The sequence below is a fragment of the Podarcis raffonei genome, chromosome 3, assembly GCF_027172205.1.
Source record: "Podarcis raffonei isolate rPodRaf1 chromosome 3, rPodRaf1.pri, whole genome shotgun sequence".
Classification (NCBI taxonomy): domain Eukaryota; kingdom Metazoa; phylum Chordata; class Lepidosauria; order Squamata; family Lacertidae; genus Podarcis; species Podarcis raffonei.
In genome coordinates, this window is record NC_070604.1 from 43,402,717 (window position 1) to 43,428,082 (window position 25,366).

Genomic DNA, 25,366 nt, shown 5'->3' on the forward strand with positions numbered 1-25,366 from the left:
TGAAGCTACTTCAACCCGAAGTATGACTGTAATAGTTTCCAATGCCCTTTGAGAGAAGAATGTCAGTTTCTTAGGAGACATGCATCCAACTAGCTACAATAACAGAGTCATTGTAATCCCTGATCCACGCCACAGGGTGGGGTTAGGATGAGGTCGACATGTTGCTCCACCAGACTCTGCAGGCCAGGGCTCCACCTCTACAGGGCATCTCCCAATACATCCACCAAAATTTTGGCAGAGCACACACTACTACCAGTGGTGTTCCCAATGGCAGTAACTATCACAAGGCTGCAAAACAGGAGCAGTGTGGAGCAGAGCTGTTGATGCATCCAAAGTGAGCACCATTTCCAGTAGCCTGGAGCAAACACAGGCAAAAACTGTAAAATTGCCCTCCCTTTCTACCCTAGACAGCAAGAAGAGCAGGGCTTCAGACGGGCAGTGGATTCACTGCTTGATTCCACTCCTTTAGTCTCTTCTGGAACCTTGGATTGCTCTGTCTGTCACTACTCAGTATATTGGGCAATGAATGCTGTTGGCCATGGCATAGTCTTGCAATCTGCACACTTTGAAAGACAGATGTAAGAAACACTGAAAATAAGTTATGAGACAAGAGTCTGGGAAATAAAAACAGCTGAGCAGGCAAGCCAAAGAATTCAACATTTGCAGTAAACATTTTACTAGCACACAAAAATCCATATGACTACTATTAATAGCAAACAGTTTATATAAAACAACCTAATTGTGTCTTCAGGTTCATTCCTAAAAGACAAATATTGTAATTCTAAAGCAAGCAAAACTTGTATCAACAGTAAGCACTATGAGAGTTGGCAAGAAACAAAAAACATTGTTCATCTTGGCTATCAAACTTTTTCTGCTTGAAAATGAAATTAACACACCACACAGCCAATAATTATTGCAGCCGGTAGCAGGAGAGATTAATAGTGGAATCCTATGCATAAGCTCTTTTGGCAGAGGAATCAGAGGAATTTAATGGAAGCCTAGCTACATGACAGAATGCAAGATATGACACCACCATATTATGTTGGTGGAGCTCTTCCGCTGTCAAAATTGTTCCTCCTACTGTTCTCTTTTGTCTCTGACATGGCGTTGTGAGTTATGTGTGTGGGTTTTGTTTTTGGTTTTTTGACCAAGCATGCAAAAAGTGAGTGGCAGCATGTTGCCTCTTCCCCCAGCAGGTCTCAGTTTCTCATCTCATGCTTCCCAAATTTGTACCTTGTGCAATGAGTCACTAGAGAATGCTGCTATCAGTATGTGCTGGTGCCCCTTGTTCCATATCCTGACCATTCCCTTTGACTGCTTGGCTTCCCCTTCCTTGGCTTCCCCTTCCTTGACTGCTTGGCTTCCCCTTCCTTGGTAGGTCTTTAACCCTTGTTATTAAAGGGTTATGTGAGCTTTCTGCAGATGCAGCTACCTGAGTGCTGTGTTGCGTGGGCTCCATTTCTTTCCTTTCATGTGTTGTGCTGACATACAGTAATTGTGAAGAGCACCCAAACCCTGCCTGTAGTACAACCAAGGCTGATGGATTGCATTGTTGTGGCATTGCTATATATGTGGTGGTGTCAGGTGGTATGCTGGAGGGTGGGGAATCCCTGTCATTCACTGGCTCTCTCTATCAGTGAGTGGCATGCAAGCATCATCACAAGCACCAGGGCATTTTTTACAGGGGGAACTTATGGGAACTCAGTTCCATCACCTCTCAGGTGAGCATCCTTGCCATTCTAAGAGAACAAGGGAGGTGTTCATAGTGAGTTCTGGCACCCTCTTTTTCTAGAAAAACAGCAGTGGTTAGCACAATACCTGATTAGTGGGTTTTGATTGTTTTCCCAAGGATGCACCATTTTGGGATATTGATTTATCCCACCTTTCCTCTCTGGGGAACTATGTGGTGTGTTAATTTACATATCAACCCCAGGAGGCAGATCAGGCTGAAAGATGGAGACTGGTGGCCCATGTCCCTTAGTGAGCTTCATGAATGAGTGGGAATCTGAACCTGGGGTACCCCAGTCCCAAACCAGCACTCTAACCACTACACCACACAGCTTTCCTCTTCCCTCCTAAGCTGAGCCTGTATATAGTGGCTTTTCCACCAGCACAGGTGTGGGCATCCTTGCCTAATTGATGCATAGAATTGCTCTGTAATAATAGTATAGATATTTTACTTAAAAAATAATGAGAGGAAAACTATTTATACCACCTTGAGCTCATACGAGGAAAGGTGGAGTTTAAATAAACTAAACTAAACTAAACTAAACTAAACTAACTAACTAACTAACTAACTAACTAACTAACTAACTGGTTCCACTAGTGGAAGCCTGCACAAGGACTTAGCTAGCATAATTGGGCTTTCCCCACTCCCCTCATGTGTTCCCTGCACCTTCAGAAATTTGTTCTGGTGGGAGAACCACTAGAACAGCACATAGGGGGAGGAGAGGGGAGATTGTTCCATCGAGGAAGCAGAAATGCCTGCACTGAGGGAAGCTTTGTAACTGCATGATATTGAATTCCTCCCAAACAAACCTTTCAAACTTAATCAGTTCTTTTTGCCAGGACCAGACACTGCCATTCACCACTTAATAAATACCAGGAGAAGCAGACTGGAAACATCAGATATCCCCAGACAATCTGGTTCTGTTGCCTTGTTCACTTATTACCAGGCATACATTTGCTGTAGCAAATCTCTATACTCCAGCCCCTCCAGCATACACAAATATGCAAATGAAGATAAGCATATTTGAGGCAGAGGTGAGAGAAAGCTGCCACCACCACCAACATGCAATTGTCTAGGCACAGTTGTTTCTGCTAGCAATAGCATTCAAGTCCATTTGTATATAGGATTAGACAAATAGCTTTTTCCATGGTACTTCTCTATGTTCAAAGTTGCTGAGCAATACTTATTTGCACAACCTTCTTGCACAAAAGTTATGCTGTGAGGCAACAATTTGCTCAAGCTTTAGTCCTTGGGCACAAATTCAAATCTGGGTCTCTACTGTTCAAAGCAAATCATTCTAGTTCCTTTCACACATTTGCAGTCACGTGGGAGCCACTTTCCTTTTGTGAGAGATCTCATGCCAGTAAGGAAATTGTGTAGATATTGCAACCTTGTGGGCAGAACTAATTAATGCATCTTCCCCATTGCTCTTGAAAGACCCACATGATTGGCCCTCCACATGGGGTTGCAGTATTTATTGCATTTTGCGCAGTAGAATGGGAAATGCAGTGTATATGGGTATTTTAGGTTTATAGCCAACTAAATCACTGCCTGTACAAAAATTAAGTGCAACAGGATTCCCCCCCTGTCTCCCTTACACACGCCCTACACATTTCAGATCTGCTCCAGTGAGTTGAAGGAACCCTCAGAGCAGCTTTGGTGTCCACACAGGGAGAGGAAAAGGAGGGGAAGTTCTGTTGCACTTGCACAAGTTGAATACAATCCACAGTTGTAGTTGTTGTTGAATACAACCCACATTTTCCCAAACAATAATCATTATTCTCTCCTCATGACTGAGCTGTAAGAATAGGCCTGACTCCTCAGTATCCATTTATACTTTGTAACACATTTAAAGTATCTTGATTTCCAGACAATGTGCAGTCCACTGTCTGCAAAAGAAAGTTATCAAAGATGTCTTAGTGTGCACATCTGTCACGCATCACTAAATTGATGCTACTTTTATTGCCAGAGTTTGGGGCATTGCAATTTCCTCAAGTGCTCATTAACCTATGTGCAACCTTCGTGTTGCTCTTTTACTGTGTCATCACCCAGGATCTGTAGAAGAATTTCTTCTACATCTGAAAAAATGAGCTGGGTAGGTCATTTTATTTCAGCCTTTTTCACATCTTAACTAAAACTGGAGAAATTCCAAACACACAAAATTAACACGAGTTTGGCTTTAAAATGTTGAAGCAGAGAAGGAATCTGTGACTAACAATCTAATCCTTAATCTTGCTGTACCAGCACATATATTCTTAGAATAAAAACAAACAAAAAATCCCACAATATTACTTGGACACAATATTTCAATGACATTGCAAGCAGTTATACCATCCCTCAACCAAACTAATGATGGCCTCTGACCTTAAATGGTCATTCTATGAATCTCCTCAAGCACAACTGAATAACCTAACTGGATATATATTTTATTTACATACAAAATTATTAAAGTTGACAGTTTTTCTCTTTAACTAGAACAATAGATATATTTTATTACCTTGAATGTCATCGTTGAAAGTGCAGTATAGGTTGCGATATTTATTCAGAAGACGGAATGCATTTGTATTAGCAAAATCCTCAAACTGAATGAGGCAGTTTCTGCCATACCTAGGGATACAAAATATCATAAACTTAAAACAGAAATAACAAACTTAAGTTGTAATATGCTGGTCACCTGCCTTATGCTATAGTTGAGCAATGAGTTTGTGGACTGCCTTCCTAGTGAGCTCTGTCTCCCTTATTATTAATTTTCAAGAAGTGCTTTAAAACATTCCTACTCATTTCAATGAACTTCTTGCACCTTTTCCTAGAAAGAATATGGAATGCGGACCTGCGATAAGTAGGATTAAAATTGAAAGATCATTGGCTTAGGTCACCTACTGCAGCTAGATCTATTTGAAAATCACCAAACAAACTCTGTTACTGCTTTCAGATTGGATTAAAAGCGAAATTGGTTATTCTTATTAATCCTCTACATAGATCTGTTAATCATTTGCATGGATTTTATTTCTGTGGAGGAACAACCTATGCCATTATAGTTATACAGATGAGGAAACAAAGCTGGAACCTATGATATACAATCACTTGAAATAGCACCTATGTAGATACGTACATTAACACTTACACAGTCCCATTATGCCTGCAGCATCATGAGATATACTAGCAATCCTTCTCACTCAAAATGCCCCACACATTTTACTATTACTTTTATATGGGGGAGAAATGCTACATTCACTGGTTATACACATATTTTATTCCAGTATAATCATCCACACCCTCCTATATTAAATAACACTGTAAAGATGGTTTAGGGAACAGTACAATCTAATTAGTCCCACATCCCAGTAGGTCTTACAGCAGTTAATAAATCTTGCACAGTGGCAACACTCAGTAGACTGAGTTCTAAGGCTACAATCTACTAATGGCATGGGTACTTTCCCTATGGAGCTAACAACCAAGACAACATTTACCGTAACCTTTAGCAATCTGTTTTTGCTTCAGAGGAAATGCATGTATAACCAAAAAGTTAGAGCTTTCAATTAATATCTAAAGCAGGCCTCAAATTAGCTTCTGAATTGAGGTTTTTCCCAAAATATTTGTATGGCTCTTCAGCTGTCATGCCATTTCAGCACTTCTCAACAAAATATCCTCATCTGGTTTTGTTTTTTTACATTTTGTGATGCTTTTCACCACTCATCATTAAATAACCAGATAACAAAGATAGTATAGAGCCCAAATTAGCAGACCTGCACTTTCCAACATCTACTTATGCTATAATGAAGAGATAGAAAGGCATCTTATAATAAATAGATTGAAATAACATCGATGTCACTGTGCCTTTTAAAAATTTGCAGCACAATGGCTTCTTGGAAGGGTCAAACCAAAAAAGTTAAACTCTTCCAAGAATATTAGAGGCACTCTATAATTTTACTATTATTTGAGTATGCTGGGGAGAAATAAATGTCACATAATCTTCTAAAAATGCTAGTAATGTTATAAGATCTGTATTACATAACTGTGAATTATTCCTTGAAATAAAAATGTGGGTGTTATTAAAGCATTAGCAGCCTCATACCCAGCACTGCTCAAGAACTCTAAGAAACCAAAAAATCTGTGCAGTGGTTAAAATCAGTGCTGTCTGACATCTTTATTGAAATGGTGTCCCACTGTATATCTGAAGACAGACAAAATCCTGCTCCTTCATCTCAGGAACCAACATTTGGTTACAATATCTTAACAGGTGCCCAAATACAGAGAGGACAGGCAACTTTCTAAAATATATAGTAGACTGGAAGCGTAAAGAATCGAACAGTTTCCACTTTTCTCATACTTTTTGGATCACAGCTCAATATTATGTACATTTATTCTGGAATAAGCCCCACTACGTTCCATTTATATAGAACTATCAACTCAGAGTACTTTCCTGGTACACAGATTTCCCATACGTTTTATGGAGCAATATCTGTGAATGAAACCCCCTTTTTCACAGTGCCATAAAAGGTGACCAGTTAGTTTAACCAAGCAAGAATACATAAACATTTCTCTGAATTTCAAATCAAAATGTTTTGAAAATCTTAACCTTGAATTTAGTCTGTCCAGTTTCTCTCCCACTATGACTATCTTTGCTGCCTAAAACAGTATAAAACAATAAAATCCATGTTTGAGGGGCACATTCTCTAACACATAGGACCAACTTTAGGTATTTTGATATTCTTGATGTTCTGGAGGCTGCACGCCAGCAGTGGGTGGGTCGAAAAGTGGGTATGGCCACCCTACACTCACACATGTAGATGCACACACACAAGGCAGGCATGTCAGCATCCAGGGGTTGAAAGGCCAGCTGGCTAGCCCCCAGCTGAATCGTCCCCTCTCAGCCGTCACGTTGCGGAGATTCATAGACCTCTGGCTCTAATGTAAATCAGGGACTCAAGCTTGCTGCCTTGAGCACACTATACGTAGCAGTGTAACTGCACAACAGAAGAGGCTGAGGCTGTGGATACGTATTAAAACTATGGATTTATTTTACATAAATCAGAACAAAGAAACATGTCGTCTCTCCTTGCAGTCTTCTCGGAGAGAGATTCAAAACAAAAGCAATATACAGAGCGTAAGTTCTGCTCATGGGACCCAGCAGTCTGTGCTGGAATGTAAACAGACATGTGACACGCAACAATCCCATGTCTGCAACAAAAGGTGGAATAGAATCTCCCAACAAGGCATACACACAGACACATAGTTCCCTCCTTCTTAGCTGATTTGTGCAGATGAGTTAGGGAGAGGGCTATTGATCCCTCTCCAGTCAACAAATTAACAACCTGATGATGAGATCAGGCAATTTACATGCCTAGCAGGCCTCTGAGCTCCACCCACCCCATCACTGTGTCCAGTAGTAGTAGTAATATGATTATTATTTTGCCAACAAACAAAATATTTTGCCAGAAAACTCTGCAAACTGGGGAGTAGCCATCCTTGTTCTAAGAAACACTTACCCTCTTTACCCTTGGGATTACTGATGTACTTGCCTGTCAGGGAACTGCCATCGGAACGAGAGGAGGAGGAGGGGCTCCACGACGATGCTGGAGAGGGGCCAAGTAGGGAGAGAGGCAGGTCTCCTGTTGGGGAAGAAAATCAGCGCGACACCAGGGATGGAGGGGGGGCCAATGGGGGAAGCGGAGAGCAGGCTCAGAGACTCTTCACTGGACACCAGTGGAGAGAGCACAGGTCCTCCGCTACCCACGCCCACCCTGCGCAGAAGACTTCCGCGCAGGGAGAGTAGGAGGAGACTGGGCGTCAAACAACTTTTATGTTGGAAAAGGTTGAAGAAACGCCCACTGTCGGATTCTGCCAGCGACTGAACAGCCACGAAGTGAGGGGCTGTCCAGCCAGGAAAGGTTTAACCAGGCCACCTAGCCAGGAGTGGCGGCAACTTACGCACGAGCAACCCCATAACCATTACATTGCCCTAGCAACTCCTCCTCACTGAGCCTCTGCCTAGAGCTAACCATCCCTATAACAATGAGCTCTTTCCACAATAAACTTGGGTCAGTTTGCAATATAATTTTTTCCATGACGAAGTAGTGTTCTAAGCTGCTACCAATAATTGGATTTCTGCTGCCCCAAAGCCTAGGAAGCGGTATGAGTCACAGAACATCTGGATTCCCTGATCCTCACTGCTGCTTAGTCATAATTGTTGTCCTCTTTCCCATCTGGTGCTGTGATCTCCTGCTTCCTTCAGGTTCACTGAGATTTCAATGAATCAATTTTAGTCCACCACCCCATCTTTTGAGGGGTTTGCTATTACTAAAGAATCTCAGTAATAAAAGTCCAGGGTATTTCCCCCCATCTATTATTTCTATTTTCTTCAATGCAGGGTCTTCATTCATCCGATTCTCTTCTTGTTAAGTCCCTTATCTCTTTTATTAAACATAACCATAATTTCTCTCTTAAACATAAGTTGCTGCTATACACCAAGTCAAATCACTGTTTCAGCAAATTCAATACTAAACTTTCCAAGGTCTCACGCAGATACCTTCCCCAGCCTGATTAATATTAATATTTTGGCAATCATAGTTATATTTTACATGGCATGCTTTAACTGGAGATGTCCAGAACCTTTCTGCACACAGCACACATGTGCTAGCAATGAACTACACCCAGAACTGTTTTATGACTAACTTCTTGTCTTCTATTCTAAATTTTACATTTTTAAGTGTGTATGTATTAGGGGTGTGCATTGATCATATTTGGACCCCAAAGCACAGGACCAGATAAAATAAATCACCTTGATTGCAAGTTATGAAGGAACTCCCTCTGCACCTTCCTGATCCTGGTATTTTCCTAAAGTTGGGTTCTCCCTCTTACCTCACATTCCAACATCTTCCTTATATACGTAGTAAACTTAAGAGGGGTTGTTGTTGTTTTTTGTATACTGTCCACAGCATTTATTTGATACCTGGATGGATGAAACACTTCAGGGGTCTTTGCTTTGAATTGTGCAGCTTCGTAAAGCTCCTGTTTAACCTCAGATGTGCTCAGTTTTCCACAAATACATTCCAACTTGTCTTAAGCCTTTGTCCAAATCCAGTGCACTCCCCTAGCGTGTACGGCTGGAGATAATATGTAGATATATAATAGAAGGCACTTCAGTTTGTTCAAGAAGGGATCACCATTTCCACAAATTCCTCTCTCATCACATCACACACTGTTGCAGCGGAAAAGAGACAAGCCAAAACCCTGTTCAATGTGTGGAACAATGCTCACACTTCTCTGGGTTCAAGCAACTTTATACATCTTCACAACAGAAACTTGAAATGTTGTGGACACATTGTCCAAGTAATTCAAATTATGAAGAAGAAAAATCTGAAAACAGGAAATTTTGTAACTTTCACTCAGAACACAGGATATACACTATGCTATACCTCAACATAGCAATCAGCACTGTTGTACACAGCAAGCATTAAAAGCCATACATGAGACATTGTGAAGATGTGTGGTTTCTCTTCACAGCTTTAAATAGCCTTAGGAGAAGTTCATATTTCATTATGTAAATGGTATTGTAGATATATAATAGAAGGCACTTCATAGGCGTTCCTTTTACTATCTATACTAAGAAGTACCATTATTTGCACAAGTCTACTCTGTATTCCCTTCTCCACTTCAGTCCTTTTTGCTTCCTTTCTCAGTTTTTTGTTACTGCTATGATCCAAGTACTAATGCAATATCTATTCATTTTGTTTTATTTTGTTTTTTATAATCTGTTTTGGCAAGGACCTTCTAAATCTCTTGTAAAGTTCCTTCTTTCAATACTATATTAATAATTATTATTTCATTCCTTTATCACAATACAATTTTGGGCTGAAAGACAGCAGAGCTACAGTGAAGTCAATTTTGGCTTAAGAAAAATATTAAATAAGCACCATATGTTCTTGGTAAACAGTACGATATTCAGAAAATAAGATTTTAACTGAGGAAACCTTGGTTTTCAGGATTTCCGAGCTAGAGGCACTTGCAATTAGCTTATTATCTCTTAAGCAAAATAAGTTCTTAATAACAACGGTTATAAACATGTCATATATATATATATTACACAAGTAGTCTGGATTTCTGGGATTGCATGCATTCTCTATGCCTTCCTTTTCTCCACCGCCACAATATGACTTGGCAAAGGTATTGTGTATCAGTTCTCCTGCAAAGTCCATGGAAATTAAAGAAGGTAGTTGTATCCTCAAAATGGAGATTGTTATTGTTAAGTATTTTACAGTACTACCATACAGTACTGATTTTTTAAACAGACCAAGCTAAATTGTAACAGTTATATCAGCTGTGAATAAGGTACAGTCAGGCTTACTAAAAACAAACAAACCACCCTTTAGTAAGCTTAAGGTTTTACTTATCAACCTGTGAATTTGCCTTCTTGTATTCTGCATGGCCAGCAGACCTCACAAAGGGTGGCTCGACCGCTCCTTGGCATACAGCCATGGGACTAAACTGCAGGTTTGGCAGACTTAAGCAGGAGACTGCCAAAGTCAGTTATGGTGACATCCAAAGCTAAGTAACCTGAAGACTAGAATTAGACATCTCAAAATATCAGATAAAACTATAGGCTTAAGATTAGGAATATCAGGCGTAATAGCCAGCCAATTTCATTCCTTTTCATTTTCTTAAGACTATTCTGATACTGCATCTACAAGAATTAAAAACTTAAGAAAAGATGCACTCTTGACCCATTTATTATGGATCAAACTATAAGTATATTGTTTCATATTTGCCACTTAAAACATATTGTCCTTATTTGAAGATTAATCCCCTTATATGTTTACATTATTTATTTTAAAATAAAATATGCCTGCAATAGATAAAGGGTAATATCCAATAATATTCATACTCAGAGTAGACCTATTTAGATCAATGGGTCTACTCACAGCATGACTTACTTCGTTTTCACCCAAGGTGCTTATTTGTTTTGGATTAATTGCCATCCCTTATTTTGAAAAGTATTGAATTTTAACTTATGACTCAGACAAGTCATTTCTTATTAATGTAAGCCCTTGAGACCATCAGAGCAGGATAAAAATACGTTCCTCCAGTATTATGTTTCTGGACACAAGCCAAACATATCTACATATTGTATGAAGACTCTGAATGTTAAGATTGTTTTCTAAAAGTGCGGATTAGTAAATCAAAACCTATACATGAAATATTTCTTAGAAGTTGTCATAGATACCTCAGTGTTTAACCAAAATTTGTCACACTCAAAGGTGGAAGGTGGGGACGACACAACCCAGGTACTTCACCCAAGCAAAACCCCACTTGTATCCAGCTCAGTGTTCTGGAGGCAATCTACTCTTCTTCCGACAGTAGGACTGATTTGCATATGTGGTAAAAGCAGTCCCATCCTTCTCTTTCTCTCAGTGACCACGACTACCTCTAGCTCCAGGTTAGACTAGGTAGGAAGAAAGGAAAACTGTCTAATTAAGGAAGGTGTGTTTGCCAGCTTCAGAACTGACATATTTTAATTTTTCTTTCACAAGGCCTACAGCCAACCTAGATATTTTGGGGCAGCCATGCATTGGACTTCTCCGTTCACATGTAAAGTGGTGGGAAGTCTACCCTGTACACAAAGAAGTATATGAGGGAGGAAAGAGAACCCCAGCCCTCCATCTCCATACCTCACTATGTTCCACTGTTTTGAGAAGTTTTTCCTCACCAATAACAGACGAGCATAAAATTGGTTAAAGCAGTGGAATGCAGCAAGTACCGTATTTTTTGCTCTATAAGACTCACTTTTTCCCTCCTAAAAGGTAAGGGGAAATGTGTGTGCGTCTTATGGAGCAAATGCAGGCTGCGCGGCTATCCCAGAAGCCAGAACAGCAAGAGGGATTGCTCCTTTCACTGCGCAGCGATCCCTCTTGATGTTCTGGCTTCTGAGATTCAAAATATTTTTTTTCTTGTTTTCCTCCTCCAAAAACTAGGTGCGTCTTGTGGTCTGGTGCGTCTGGTGCGTCTTATAGAGCGAAAAATACGGTATTTATTTAATAAATAAATCTAGTAGCGAGCGTGTCCCTTTCCCTACAGCCTCTTCTTCTTGCATATGTTTCCTATGCTTTTTATGTGAATGGAGCAGACATGCTGTAGAATCTCCACCTAGGTGTAGCTGTTATATGTCCCAACCTTTTCATCATGGTAAAGAGATTAGGAACCATCCTTATCCCCTTTGGTCACTATCTTGCCCCAGACTCCTAACCCAAAGACCCCATTCCTTGTCCTGAATTCTCTGTGAACTGCAGAGTTCTTGGAGAACAAGAGAAAAGGTTTTGCTGCCTCCATGATGGGCTTTTCTTGAAGCAGCCCAATGCAATGGCAAAGAAAACACCCTTTCTCTATGAGAGGAGAAACAGGGTGGTGTTTGTTTGTTTGTTTGTGGCCTTTTCTGCTTTCGCAGAAGGCAAAAAAGTGTCTTATTGTCTAGGGCAAAAAGCACAGCACAAATGCACAAAAAGCAACCCTTCCAAATTCTTTGTACAAGCTACAAGAAGTGTGAGGCGGGGAGTGTCATGACAATCACACTTAGCTATTAAGCTAAGCCAACTTTTGTTGGCTCTATGGACTTACAATCAGAGCTTGAAAGCAGCTGAACCATTAACAATGAAAAGGGAATGGGGTTTGTTTCAGAAGGGGGAGAAGCCTTGAAAAGCTCTTGATGAAGGTTGTGGCATCTGCACAAGGCCTACTAAATTGGGAATTAATTGAAGCAAGCTAACAATTGATATCAGGCATTCTGAGAAAGTACATACATATGGACTATGTGTTAAAATTAGAAAACCATGCCATGTCTAGCTTGCAAAATGTAGCACTTGGATCCATTTTATACAATCATAATATATCTTAAATAATAAAATCAATCAATGTTTGTATACATAATAGTAAATATTTCATTATGTGTCTAACAGCAAGCATGTGTGACTTCTATATCAAGTAATGTAATGTTGAGGCTCAAGTATAGGTTTAGAAATCTCAGTCATCTAGTTTTCCTTTGTGCTAAGAAAATGGGGCAGGGGGAGGGTTAATGAATGCAGTTGCATAAAATAAAATGATAATCTCTGGGGCGTCTCTATTTCAAAATGTTTATAGAATATATTTCCCCCCAAAGTACTGAAAACATACTCTTATCCTTTGCCTGTTTTCAAAAATACAAAAAGATCCCCTCCCGAGCCCCCCACAAGGAGCGGAACATGGTAGTATTTGATAGCCTTTGTTTCCAAAGGTGGAATTATAGGCAGCTCAGAACTTTCCAGCAGTACCATTCAGGGAACCAATTACTGAGCTAATTAGGCTATCTGCTTTGCCGCCAGAATCTTAATACTGTTATGGGCAATAATTTACTCAATTTCAGATTAGTTTTACAATGATACCAGTGAAAGAATTCAGTTATTTATTTCCCCTACATCTCATTTGCTTTGTTTATAGGCAATGAGCAGAATGGCCATTCACAGTACAATCCTTATGCATTTTTTCCCTCAGAAGCAAGTCCCAGGGCATTCCAGTGGGGCTTTACTTCCAGGAAAGAGTGTATAGAGTTGCAGCCTTAGCTAATTTTAATCTGCTTAAAATGTACCACTGTTCCAAACACAGATTTAAATTATCAAAGACAATAGTAAGGAAACATCTTGATTGAAATGCCTCCTCCCTACTGTGGTCTGGAAAGATGTGTAGTAACTGTATCTATCTGTCCAGAAAGGCTTGTCCCTAGGGATTGAGTTAATGAGATCTTGGAAGTGCATTCAGTCTAGTAGATGTGAAAATCTTCCAACACTGTTCAGGTAGAACAATTTTACTGGCATACGATTCCACTCAGTATCTCATGCTTTATTACTTTTCAATGCAAAACTAGGAATCTAGCCAATTTTATATTGCTGAAATTGTTGTGCCTTCACCTAGAAAGCATTTAAACATCCCTCTGCTTCTGGAACAGAATGAAAGTAGTAACAATTACTGGATATTATTAGAATCTGGTATGCTTCCTAGCAAACTAAAAACCAAGAGACCAAGGGCCTTTTTATTATTATTATTACAGACCAGCAATTTTCTAAAAACCTGGACCGTGAGATGTACCTAAATGTTACCTCCCATCCTCATTTAACATGACAGTGATGGTGGCTTAGCTGACTTGGCTTTTGGCAAAGTAGCACCGGGGGCTGCCTCACTAGGTACCCCATTCTCAACTTTGAGCTCAACAGAAGATTACCGAGCCCCATAAAAATTCTGTAGATGTAAGATGTATAAAAATTGTTCACTGACTTTCTCATTCCATATAAGTGTTAAATACTTGGCAAAAGCAGGTATAATTTTTGCAATGTGGATATTAATTTTTTTCTTTATTTTTTTAAAATATCACAGGACCAGCCCTTTCCTTAAAAGCAGCCTTAACAAAGAAGAAAGTTCCAAAGGACTGATTGCTGCTAAATGCTGATTTTGTGGGTTTACCTTATCTGTACTTAAAAACAGCCATAAAAACAAGACGAATAAAATTACAAGATAATAAAATAGTAATCATACAAAGCCTAAAAAAATAATGTGTGACATAAAATATATTCTATAGTGAAATACAAGGTTCATATTTGTACCAAACATACCAAATATTCATGAATGTTGCCAAATAAACTCCTATTTAATGGGAACGTGCCAACCATGAGATGGTTTGCTCATATAAACCAAATGGAACTCTAAGCAGAAGCAAAGTCAGAGGGTTCTGCAGCAGCCCTGGAGGCACATATTTTATGAGTTAGTTTTTCGGAAACAGCAATGAACATGACGTTTTTAAACCATAGATCCACAAAATAACAAGATGCATCCTTCCATCCTTGAGAGATCACTAGATGAGTGGCAACCAACTGATATAGAATTAAACGTTGAGAAGTAAGGTCAGCATTGGCATATCTTATCATCCAGAGTAGCCTATTTGCCAATAATTATACCAATCTTCATTACAACCGGCTCCCAGAACATATGTACATATGCCAACATGTTCCTTGTACCTTGCAACCCTGCCGGCATAAGGGGAAACCAGATCTTACAATATGAGATAAAAGTGATGCAAAACTGGCAATGTGCATGAAACTATTTAGGTTTAAGTTATATTGATACTATCCTGGCATTAAATAAGAAGCAACTGGCAAACGAAGGCTCTTAAAGGTGTTACATATTTTAAGGGGATGTCTTTTAGTTCTTGACCAGTATTAGTCTGTGGTACATAATGGACTTTCCTTACAGTGGTACCTCGCAAGACGGAATTAATTCGTTCCGCGAGTTTTTTCTTCTTGCGAGTTTTTTGTCTTGCGAAGCACGGTTTCCCATAGGAATGCACTGAAAATCAATTAATGCGTTCCTATGGAAACCGCTTGCCGGGCTGGCGGTGCAGAGAAGGGCTTTTCTCCCCACCGCAAGCCTTCAGGACAGGTCCAGGAACAGAGGGGAAGGCGCGCTGCGCTTCTCCTCTGTTCCCGGAGCTTGCGGGGCTTGCGGTGAGAGAAGGGCTTTCCTCCCCACCGCCAACATTCAGAACAGCATTCTGAATGTTGGCGGTGGGAAGGAAAACCCTCCTCCCACCGCAAGTCTTCAGGACAGGTCCGGGAACAGAGGGGAAGGCGTGCAGCAGCTTCTCCTCTGTTCCCGGGGCTTGCGGTGGGAGGAGGGTTTTTCCTCCCCACCGCCAACATTAAGAACAGCATTCTGAATGTTGGCGGTGGGAAGGAAAACCCTCCTCCCACCGCAAGTCTTCAGGACAGGTCCGAGAACAGAGGGGAAGGCGCGTTGCGCTTCTCCTCTGTCCCCGGACCTGTTCTGAAGGCTGGCGGTCCACCGCCAGCCTTCAGAACAGCCATCCGAAGGCTGGCGCAGGGAGAAGGGCTCTCCGCCCCACTGCCAGCCTTCGGAGGAGCCTTCCGAAGCCTGGCGGGGGGAGGAGGTCTCTCCGCCCCACCGCCAGCCTTTGGAGGAGCCTTCCGAAGGCTGGCGGGGGGAGGAGGTCGCTCCGCCACACCGCCAGCCTTCGGAGGAGCCTTCCGAAGCCTGGCGGGGGGAGGAGGTCTCTCCGCCCCACCGCCAGCCTTCGGAGCAGCCTTCCGAAGGCTGGCGGGGGGAGAAGGTCTCTCCGCCCCACCGCCAGCCTTCGGAGGAGGTCCAAGGACAGTGGGGAAGACGCGCTGCGCTTCCCCGCTGTCCCCGGAGATTTCCCTATGGGCTTTCGTCTTGCGAAGGAAGCCCATAGGGAAATTCGTCTGGCGAAGCACCTCGAAAAACGGAAAACTCTTTCTTCTTGCGAGTTTTCCGTCTTGCAAGGCATTCGTCTTGCGAGGTACCACTGTATTTCAGGATGCTAAAAATCTCACTAGCTGAGATCCCCTGTTTTTGACATTTTAAACTTCATAGATACTCTTGTTTTTAACATTTTGCCCTCGCAGTCCTATTTTTAACAATGTGATAACAGTTACAAAAATCAGTAAAGTATTGCTGTCTTAGATCTCATCTGGACAAAGCTGAGCAGAGATAAAGCTGTTCAAAATATAGGTTTTGACTAAAAAAATGTTTTATTTATTTCAGTAGAGAGGAGGTAATATTTTGCAAGTAACAGTCCTTCAGAGATATCCAAAGTAAGCACTTACATATTCAAAGGAGGATAAATAATTGCAATGGGAACAAATCAGTTCCATAAACGCAGTTTCAATACCCTGAACCATGTAGATTACCGTATTTTTCGCCCCATAGGGCGCACCGCCCCATAGGACGCACCTAGTTTTTTGGGGGGGGAATAAAGAAAAAAAAATTATTTCCCCCCCAGGCGCGGGGCTGGCGCGGGGGAAGCCCGAGCTTCCCCCAACCCCAGCTCCGAGAACAGCCTGCTATCAGCAAGCCTAGGGAGCCCGGCGGGAGGTCGCACTGGTCTCCCCAGGCTTGCGGAGAGCTGCACGAAGCCCGGGACCGCAGGCAGCTCTGCGCAACCCTCGGGAGACCGGTGCGAAGACGCATCGGGCTCCCGAGGGTTGCGCAGAGCTTCCTGAAGCCTGGAGAGCGAGAGGGGTCGGTGCGTACCGACCCCTCTCGCTCTCCAGGCTTCAGCGAAAGCCTGCATTCGCCCCATAGGATGCACACACATTTCCCCTTCATTTTTGGAGGGGGAAAAGTGCGTCCTATAGGGCAAAAAATACGGTAAATTTAAACACTTGACTTGGGCAATTGTACCTGCAGGTTGTACAGGAGTGTTAATACAATATATATTTGTTGAGGTATATATGTAGAGATAATACTATCTGTCATTAGACAATACAGTGGTACCTCGGTCTAAGAACAGTCCTGTTAACGAACACTTTGGGGAATAACCTCCGCAAAACCGGAAGTAGGTGTTCCGGCTAGCAAACTTTGCCCCAGAAGACGAACGGAATACGAACGTAGGAGGCCCCATTAGGGAAAACGCGCCTACGTTTAAGAACAGTTTCGGCTTAAGAACGGACTTCTGGAACTAATTAAGTTTGTAAATGGAGGTACCACTGTAGTAGCTAAAAAAGAGGAAATCTGAAGAAAGGAACACAATATACAAATGGCTACATGATTGACAATTCAAGGGGCCATCTCTCTCTCTCTCACGCGCGCGCTCTCATACACATACATACACACACACATACTCTTGCACAAAGTTCCATTGGCACTTTAAAGTTAGCCAGTGTAGTCACGTGATTAAAGAGTTACAGCAGAACTACAGAAATTCTCAAGGTTTTCACTACACTTTTTCATTGGGAGCCTTTATGGGGGTGGGAATCACTTGTCAACAAAACACAAGACACTGGGAACATACAAGAAGAAGAAAATAGCGTAGGAGTAATCCTTTGGACAGCAGGGTATGTGGCTACAGATCTGAGTCAGAATCACCATACAGTGTGTGTTTTTAGATATCTTGCAGTATTTAAATTATAAACAGATGTCTGTGGAAAGATGTCTGGCCTTCTCTTTCTCATATGCAATGTATTAATCACTTTGCTCTAAAATAAACTACAAAGATAACATCTTGCTGAGTCCTTTGCATTCAGCCAATTACGTCCCCCCCCTTCTGTATTATTCTACGGTCAGTTCTAACCATGAATAAAAACAAAAGAAAATTTCAATAAACTCCTTTTTGCACCTATTTCACTTCCTCATGTTTGAGGAGAAGATGCAAGTTATAATCAAAGCAGCCTCTGGGACCTGCTGTAACATCTTGGTTCAGTTTCTGTGCTACTTGTCAGGTAGGGAGGGAGCAGTTGTTAGAACAAACTGAAACATTAAAGACCACAACATACCAGACATGCTTACTGTTCCAAAATCTTCCACTCTCTAGGGAAGAAAAAACTTCACACTGAGATTGTGTATATAAATCTTCAGTGACATCTAAAGCCTTCATCTAAAGGCTCAGGGATCATACTGAGTTAAGCGGAAAAATACAGCCGTGTTGTCATTCTATCATTATATTCAGTACCTACCTCTGAATTCATTGTTGTTCCTATTCATGATTTACAACAGATCAGAATACAAAAAGACAGAAAATGGACCTGTGATTATTATTTTATATGAAGTTTTATTCTTTGGAAGAAAGCGATTCAAACATGTACCTATACAAGTGAGAGGAGATCTCCAGGGCCTTGCCAATTCAAATCTAATTCATTTAAAAAATGGATTGAGTTTAGATGTACTCCACTAGACATCCACTAGGCTATTTTTTCCACTGGATCACTTCTAAGCAGAACATAATGCAGGACAGGGTCTGCCCTTTACTATCAATAACAAGAGCAAACACATTTTTCATTGTCCCAACTATATGTGTACATATACAGATAAGACACAAAATACATGCACAACATTATTCAATCAGCAAATAGCCAAAAATCTCTGACACCATAGAAGTTCTATATATACTGCACCACTCCCAATATATCACAGTTCTACTAACTCCTTAAGAAGGGATTGAACAGCTAAATGTAAGCACATATTTTCCTCATGAACACTACAGCATTACAACATCCCCCCACATAAAAGTGGCAGTATTTAACAACTTAAAAGGCATGCTTTTCTCAGGATGAATCTTCCACTCAAACAAAAAACCTGAACAAAAGCCCACACCCTTCAAATGTTTTTAAACAGTTTTTGTTTTTTGTTGCAGATTAAGCTATGGCAGCACCCATTTAAAATTAAAGCTAGTCATTTCAGTTTTCTTTGGAGCACAGGCTATGTTCAGTTTCATCATGCCATGTGATCTGTGAAATACAGTTATTTGACACAGCCTCTGTTGCTTTACTTAAATCATCTGCCAACAAGTCTCAACTGAACAAACATATCAACTGAGAGAGTAACCTTTTCAACTATTTTAGCCAAACGCTTATTAACCCCATGGTGCCAGTGATTAGTGCCTTTCCGAGCACCCACAGCTCTTATTAGCACATGGAATGGAAAATCTTCACATTTTGCACTAAGCAAGGCTAATTCAACGCAATCAATTTAGAATTCACCCTGAAGACAGTTGAATTCTTGGTTACTCACTATTGCTTATCACGTGAAATGTGGCTAATCAGTAACACCAATTAGATGTCTGCATTGACTCAACAAGTATCTTTTTATTATTATTATTAGATTTATATACTGCCCTTCATCATAAGATCTCAGGGCAGTTCACAGAATAAAATACAGGCTAAAAACACGTAAGTAAGTAAAACAAAACAGCAAAACAATAATGCCCCCCCATCCACAGACACATTTAAAAGGCTGTAGAAAAGGCCTGGTTGAAGAAGAATGTTTTCTCCTGGTGCCTAAAAATATATAATGAAGGCACCAGGTGAACCTTGCTCGAAATAGAATTCCACAAACGGACAACAAGTTGACTCTTATCACAGATGAACAGCCTGTCCTGGATGTGCAAACTGCCAAATCATCCACATTGTACAGTAACCATTATCTTCTAACCATTAAACTGGTGGACTGTGGAACCATTTACTTTCTGCCTCTGTTCCCTACTTACAGAGCAACAGCCTTTGCACAAAGGAAAAGCTGCTGAAACACACCATGCACCATAGCCTCCAGTAGAAAAAAATGTAAGGGAAGAACTTGTCAGTACAGATGACCAAGCTACCATATGGTTAATGTGGGTAAGTTTGCTTGTTTATTTAATACATTCGGCATGTAGGGTTGTCATATGTCCTCTTTTTCATGGGTAGAGTCATCACAGTGATCCATAGTTACAAGTAGAATGTGTTTTGCTTTTCAAAATATGGTAACCTGAAGTAATTTGAATGATTGTGCCTGGTTTGTCTTATTTTGTGGTTGCTGTAGTTCACCCCTAGTTAATGATTTGTTTTATTGCTATGTAGTGAAGACTTATTTCAAAATAATTTTTTCAGTATAAATATACATACACATACATATACACACACAAAAGAGAGAGAGAGAGGTTGTTCACATGTAACACTAGGTCAAACCATGGCTTACCATGACTATGTGCACATTCAGGGTGCTAAAGAGAAGATTGTGACAGCTTTTCTCTTTCTCCACTCATGGGTGTCCACGGGGGAGAATCTGAAACCTATTTATTTCAACGTACACAAACAGATGCACATCCAGCCAGTCAACAAGAGGCTTAGAGTGATCTCTGAGAGTGCCTGCACTTTCCTGGAGGAAAGCCTTTCTGGGCCAGAGGGCAGCTCAGAATTATGCTGCTTATTCTGATCTAATTATTATGCTTCTGCAAATGTTACATGATTTCAAAACCCTAAAAATAGTGCCTTTTTGTGATCAGGTGAGCAGCTTGCGGGTACTGCTGAACCCAACCCTTTCTGAGGGCCAAGGGGGAGGCCAATAACAGAAACCAAAAGTAATCCAGCAGAACAGAAACCAGAAGGGCCAACAAGGTTCTCAGGGAATATGTAACAAAAAACATTTTCTTGGGAAACAGAAACTTAGTGCTACTTTTTCGATTGGTTGAAGGTTGCCACATTTTCATCGACGGAAAAGACCTAGCGCACCAGAGGTAGAAAACTATACCACTTGGCAAGTAAGGCATCTGTACTGAGATCAAGTTTTGTAAAATAGGAGGTAGACACTGGAACACAAACTGCCTCCACTGTTCCCCACTCCTCTCACTTATAAGGCTCACCACATTCCAGCATTACATCTGTACCCTTTATAGCCACATAACACATTACCCAATGAAACAGCAGGTAGATTCACATCATACATTTAAAACACATGACTTTCTCCCTAACACACCTGGGGACTCACAGAGCTACAATTTCCACCTCCTTTACAAAACTACAGTACCCAGGATTCTATGGGGATAGTCATGTGCTTTGAATGTGTTTTAAATGTATGCTTTTAACCCTTGTTGTTTAGTCGTTTAGTCGTGTCCGACTCTTCGTGACCCCATGGACCAGAGCACGCCAGGCACTTCTGTCTTCGCTTTTAACCCTAATCCTCGGTAAAGATGGGAACCTGGGTTCATGTCAGTGTGGACAGTTAAGTTAAGGTAAGTTAAGGTCAACACAGTTAAGGTACAGTTAAGGTCAACACATTTAACATATGCTGTAACATGGTGAAAATGAGAAGAAGCATGTTCTTGAACTGGGTACCAATCAGAAAACCAGGTATCTGGAATCCAGCCTTGCTTGTGCACCAGTCAGAGGTAGATGTAGGTAGGAACAGTTGCTCGTCTCCTCTTAATATTTCCAACCTCATTGGAGTTAGCTAAGTTATTACAAAGACTTGACATGGAATGAAACAAATTAAATAAAGCCGCTTCCCTCATTGGTCATTTCCTGAGCCTATAATGTAAATAGCAATCATGTTTCAAACTGAATTGACTAAGGTTAAGTGAAAGCCACCATTTGTCCCTTCCAAATATCACCTCGCAAATGAAAGGGCAAGTTATAGGTTATGTATAAAGTCACTATTGCAGAATTTAAGTTGAAAGTAAAGTTGATTTAGGACACACACTGGCTGATTTATATGTTTCTCTTTTACATTAGACATTGGTGAATGCTCATGGAAAAAAATTAATTTGAAAGCCAAAATAAAGTTCACCCTTGGAAATCACAACATGATTTTGGGAAAAGCTGTTTCTCATACCTACAAGGTTCATTAGAAACTTTATATATATGATTAAATATGCTTGCTGTTCTGTGTTGTTGTCATTAAGAAAATACAGCTAATCAGTCTTAAGATAAACTGGTTACCATGAAAAAAGAAAACTATTCAGTGCACAATAGTATTCAGTAAACGGTATTCAGTGCGCAATAAGGCTTTGATCTTGAATTGGGCTTTCAGATTATGCTGATTTATTATAATACTGGAGCCAAATTAAAGGAAAATATTTAACTTCATGAAGTAAAATGTTATTTGTTTGTTTGTTATTTGTCTCTTTTGGCAAAGCCCTGAATTTGTAGCCTATCACTTCTGTAGAATGTCAAAGTTAGAATATTACCAAAGCCTATATTTTTTCTGGCATTTGGATTATTTGATTACAAGTGTTCAAGTATTTAAGCAGCACACTTTCCACTGGAATGATCTTGGAAAGCTCAAATAAAGATCAATCCTATGCAGAACTAGTAGGGAACTGAGAAGGAAAGGAATAATGGCAGACATGCTTGAGCCATTGCACAACTTATTTGGTCCTTCCTGCTTTCTGATCAGATGGTTCCCTAGAAGCAGACCAAGTCTAGGTAGTATTATTCTAGTAGTTGAAGTACTACTCTACATAGGCACAACAAGTCCCTGTGTCAGTGCGGTGATGATCTAAATGGAATCTTGGAAGACCCACAATTATGACTCTGTATTATGTTAAGATGAATTGCCTTTTGCTTTCTGAGCTTCAAGTTCCATGTAAAAGATTTGACCAACTTGCATCACTGGGTGAAAATAGATTGGCAAGGTATGCCATAAAAACCCTTAGTAGCTTAATGGAATGACATAGTTACCCTGCTAGAACAGAACATTAATTAAAATACGAAATGGGCATTCCAATACAAGATATCTCAACTGGTTTCTCATGAGATCTGTATACTAAACAAAAATGAGCATGTGAAGGCACCTATGCATTTGTGTTCTGGTACAAAGGTCCGGATTCAATGTTCCCTGACTACCAGTTTGAAGTTGAGAACAGTAGCCGCGCAATATGAAATTCAGCACAACACTTGGCACTGGCAGAAATTTACTGGAACAGGAAGCATCCAAATTATAGCAATGTGTTGCGCAACCACGAGAACCATGCAGGGGTCCTGCTCTTTTGTTGCATAAGCCATTCCGCTAGTGCAACTTGTACACTGCTAAGGGGCTTCAACTTTGTGAGATGTTGAATTCCTCCCAAAATATTGTAAAGTTCAACTTACCACTGACTCCAGGCTAATGCCTACTGTCCCCTGCGTCTAGTAAGCCAGGAAGTCAGTTTAGGATTTTTGACATAATGTCGGGATGTTAGCTAATTGCAAAATGCAAGCAGCTGGATCATATTTTTAAATCTGATTTGGAAAATATAGCAAACCAGCTGCACTTGGTAAATTTAGTCTGCAAATACTGTCCTTTAAAAATATTTTCCATCCATAATTTACAGCTTCTGTGGTCTCTTGGCAAGCTCTTTAAAAAAAAAAAGTCCAATGCTGAGTAGTCAGTTTGGCTTCAGCCCATAAGATGCTAACCCTTTACCAGTATGATGACTGTAGTATTGCTCGGTAAAATAAGTTGGGAACTTTCAAACACTGCAGCAAAAAAGTATCCTTAAGTCTTTTTATACAGCAAAAATAGCAATGTCAGCAAGTGCTGTGTCCCCTTCCTTCCAATCTCACCCTGATAATCATTCTGCAGTGCTATCAAGGCCTGCCTGACCCTATAAAATTACTTAATATAGGAGAAAGCACCTTTTTCTTGATTCATGTATCATTTTCTTTTTGTCATCCATATAAACAGTCTTACATAAAATATTAATTCAAGGAGAAAAGAAACAGTGAACATGATAATTAAATAGAATACACTAAAGCATGGGTAGGCAAACTAAGGCTCGGGGGCCGGATCCAGCCCAATCGCCTTCTAAATCTGGCCCATGGACGGTCTGGGAATCAGCGTGCTTTTACATAAGTAGAATGTGTCCTTTTATTTAAAATGCATCTCTGGGTTATTTGTGGGGCATAGGAATTCATTCATTTTTCCCCAAAAAATATAGTCCAGCCCCCCACAAGGTCTGAGGGACAGTGGACCAGCCTCCTGCTGAAAAAGTTTGCTGACCCCTGCATTTAAGCTACAACAAACAACATTCAGTGTACTAGTAATATAAGAAATGCAATCTAAAATGACTATAGCACCACCATAGTAGGATATATAGTACGATAACAAATTTCTTATGCTTTAACTTCAAAAGACCACCACAAAATATGCCATCACTAATTTCATAGAATAGGAACACACTTTGTCATGTATTCTGTCATTCCACTAACCCTTAATTGCTCATTAAATATATTCCCATGCTATCTCCTTTCTCTAGCATGTTTACGAGTTTAACTAAGTAGACCATATTTGTATTTTAAAACAATTGTATGCTGTATGGGAGAAACTAGCTAGTATTAAAAGATGGAATATAATAAAAAAATAAAATAACAATAAAAGGGAACACAAAATACTGCCATGAAAAGGCTACTGGAAGTAGCAAATGTCAAAGGACAAGACCAGCTCCATAAACATTGATTTTCACTATACAACTAAGAAAAAGATGGATTTTCTATACAGCTGGAAGTGCAAGAGAAGATGAAAGTAATAATTGGCAGGGCATGGGTTTAATGCATGCTTTTATTTCAGGACTCTTACAACCATGTACATATGGTGAAATTTGGTGTTAGTGATGAGGTCAGGGGTTGCCAACACAATGCCTGCAGGCGCACCTGCACCTGCAGAGGCCTTCCCTAACACTTGCAGGCTTTCCTTCTCCTGCTGAAATTCGGCTTGAAAGAAGCATTGTTTTGTAGCCAACAGAACAGGCTGCAGTGTGTGCTAGATTGCATTGTTTATATGGTGCCCATGACCCTTTCTGCAGTTCGCAAATGTGCCCATGGATCTAAAAAGGCTGGTGACCCCTGGCCTAGGTTCTTCTCAAAGTATGAACTGGGATGCTGTGGGAGGGGAGTTGCAAGTGCTGGGTCACTAGGTGTAATTTATTGTTGGTGGAAGATGAGCAGTGGGCAGAGATCCTTGTAAATTTTCCACATCAGGACTTAAAGAGAAGTTGTTGAGAGTGAAAGCAGCCCAAAGAAACAACTGAATTTGTCGGTATCTCTTTCTTTTTTCAAATTGTAGCTTTCATACAAATTGCATTGTATAATATTTTTTTTAAGCCTTTAAAATAATGGAATTACAACTTTATTTTTCAGAATATAAGTAATAAAGAATGAGCTTTGGCAGTTTTCTTATGCAAGTTATTATAACTGACTTAGACACAAAAAAGGAATGTTATGATCACAGACACAGCAATTATAATGTAAAGAAGCAGTTTAAATTGTATAGGACTCTTCAATTCGTTTCTAAAAAGAATATTTTGGTTTTTCCAGATGGATTTGCTTTGTGAAGTATTTCCATATGTCCTCTACT

At 40.4% G+C, this 25,366-nt stretch overlaps 1 protein-coding gene across 4 annotated transcripts in view; it reads right to left on the bottom strand.

Moving 5' to 3' along the window:
• Positions 1 to 25,366, bottom strand: part of ME1 (malic enzyme 1) — a 121,187-nt gene that overhangs the window by 24,534 nt on the left and 71,287 nt on the right. For all 4 annotated transcript variants that reach the window (XM_053381373.1, XM_053381374.1, XM_053381371.1 and 1 more), the window contains one exon: positions 4,227 to 4,336. In XM_053381373.1, the coding sequence (XP_053237348.1) occupies positions 4,227 to 4,336 (110 nt within the window). The remainder of the gene's footprint in view (positions 1 to 4,226; positions 4,337 to 25,366) is intronic.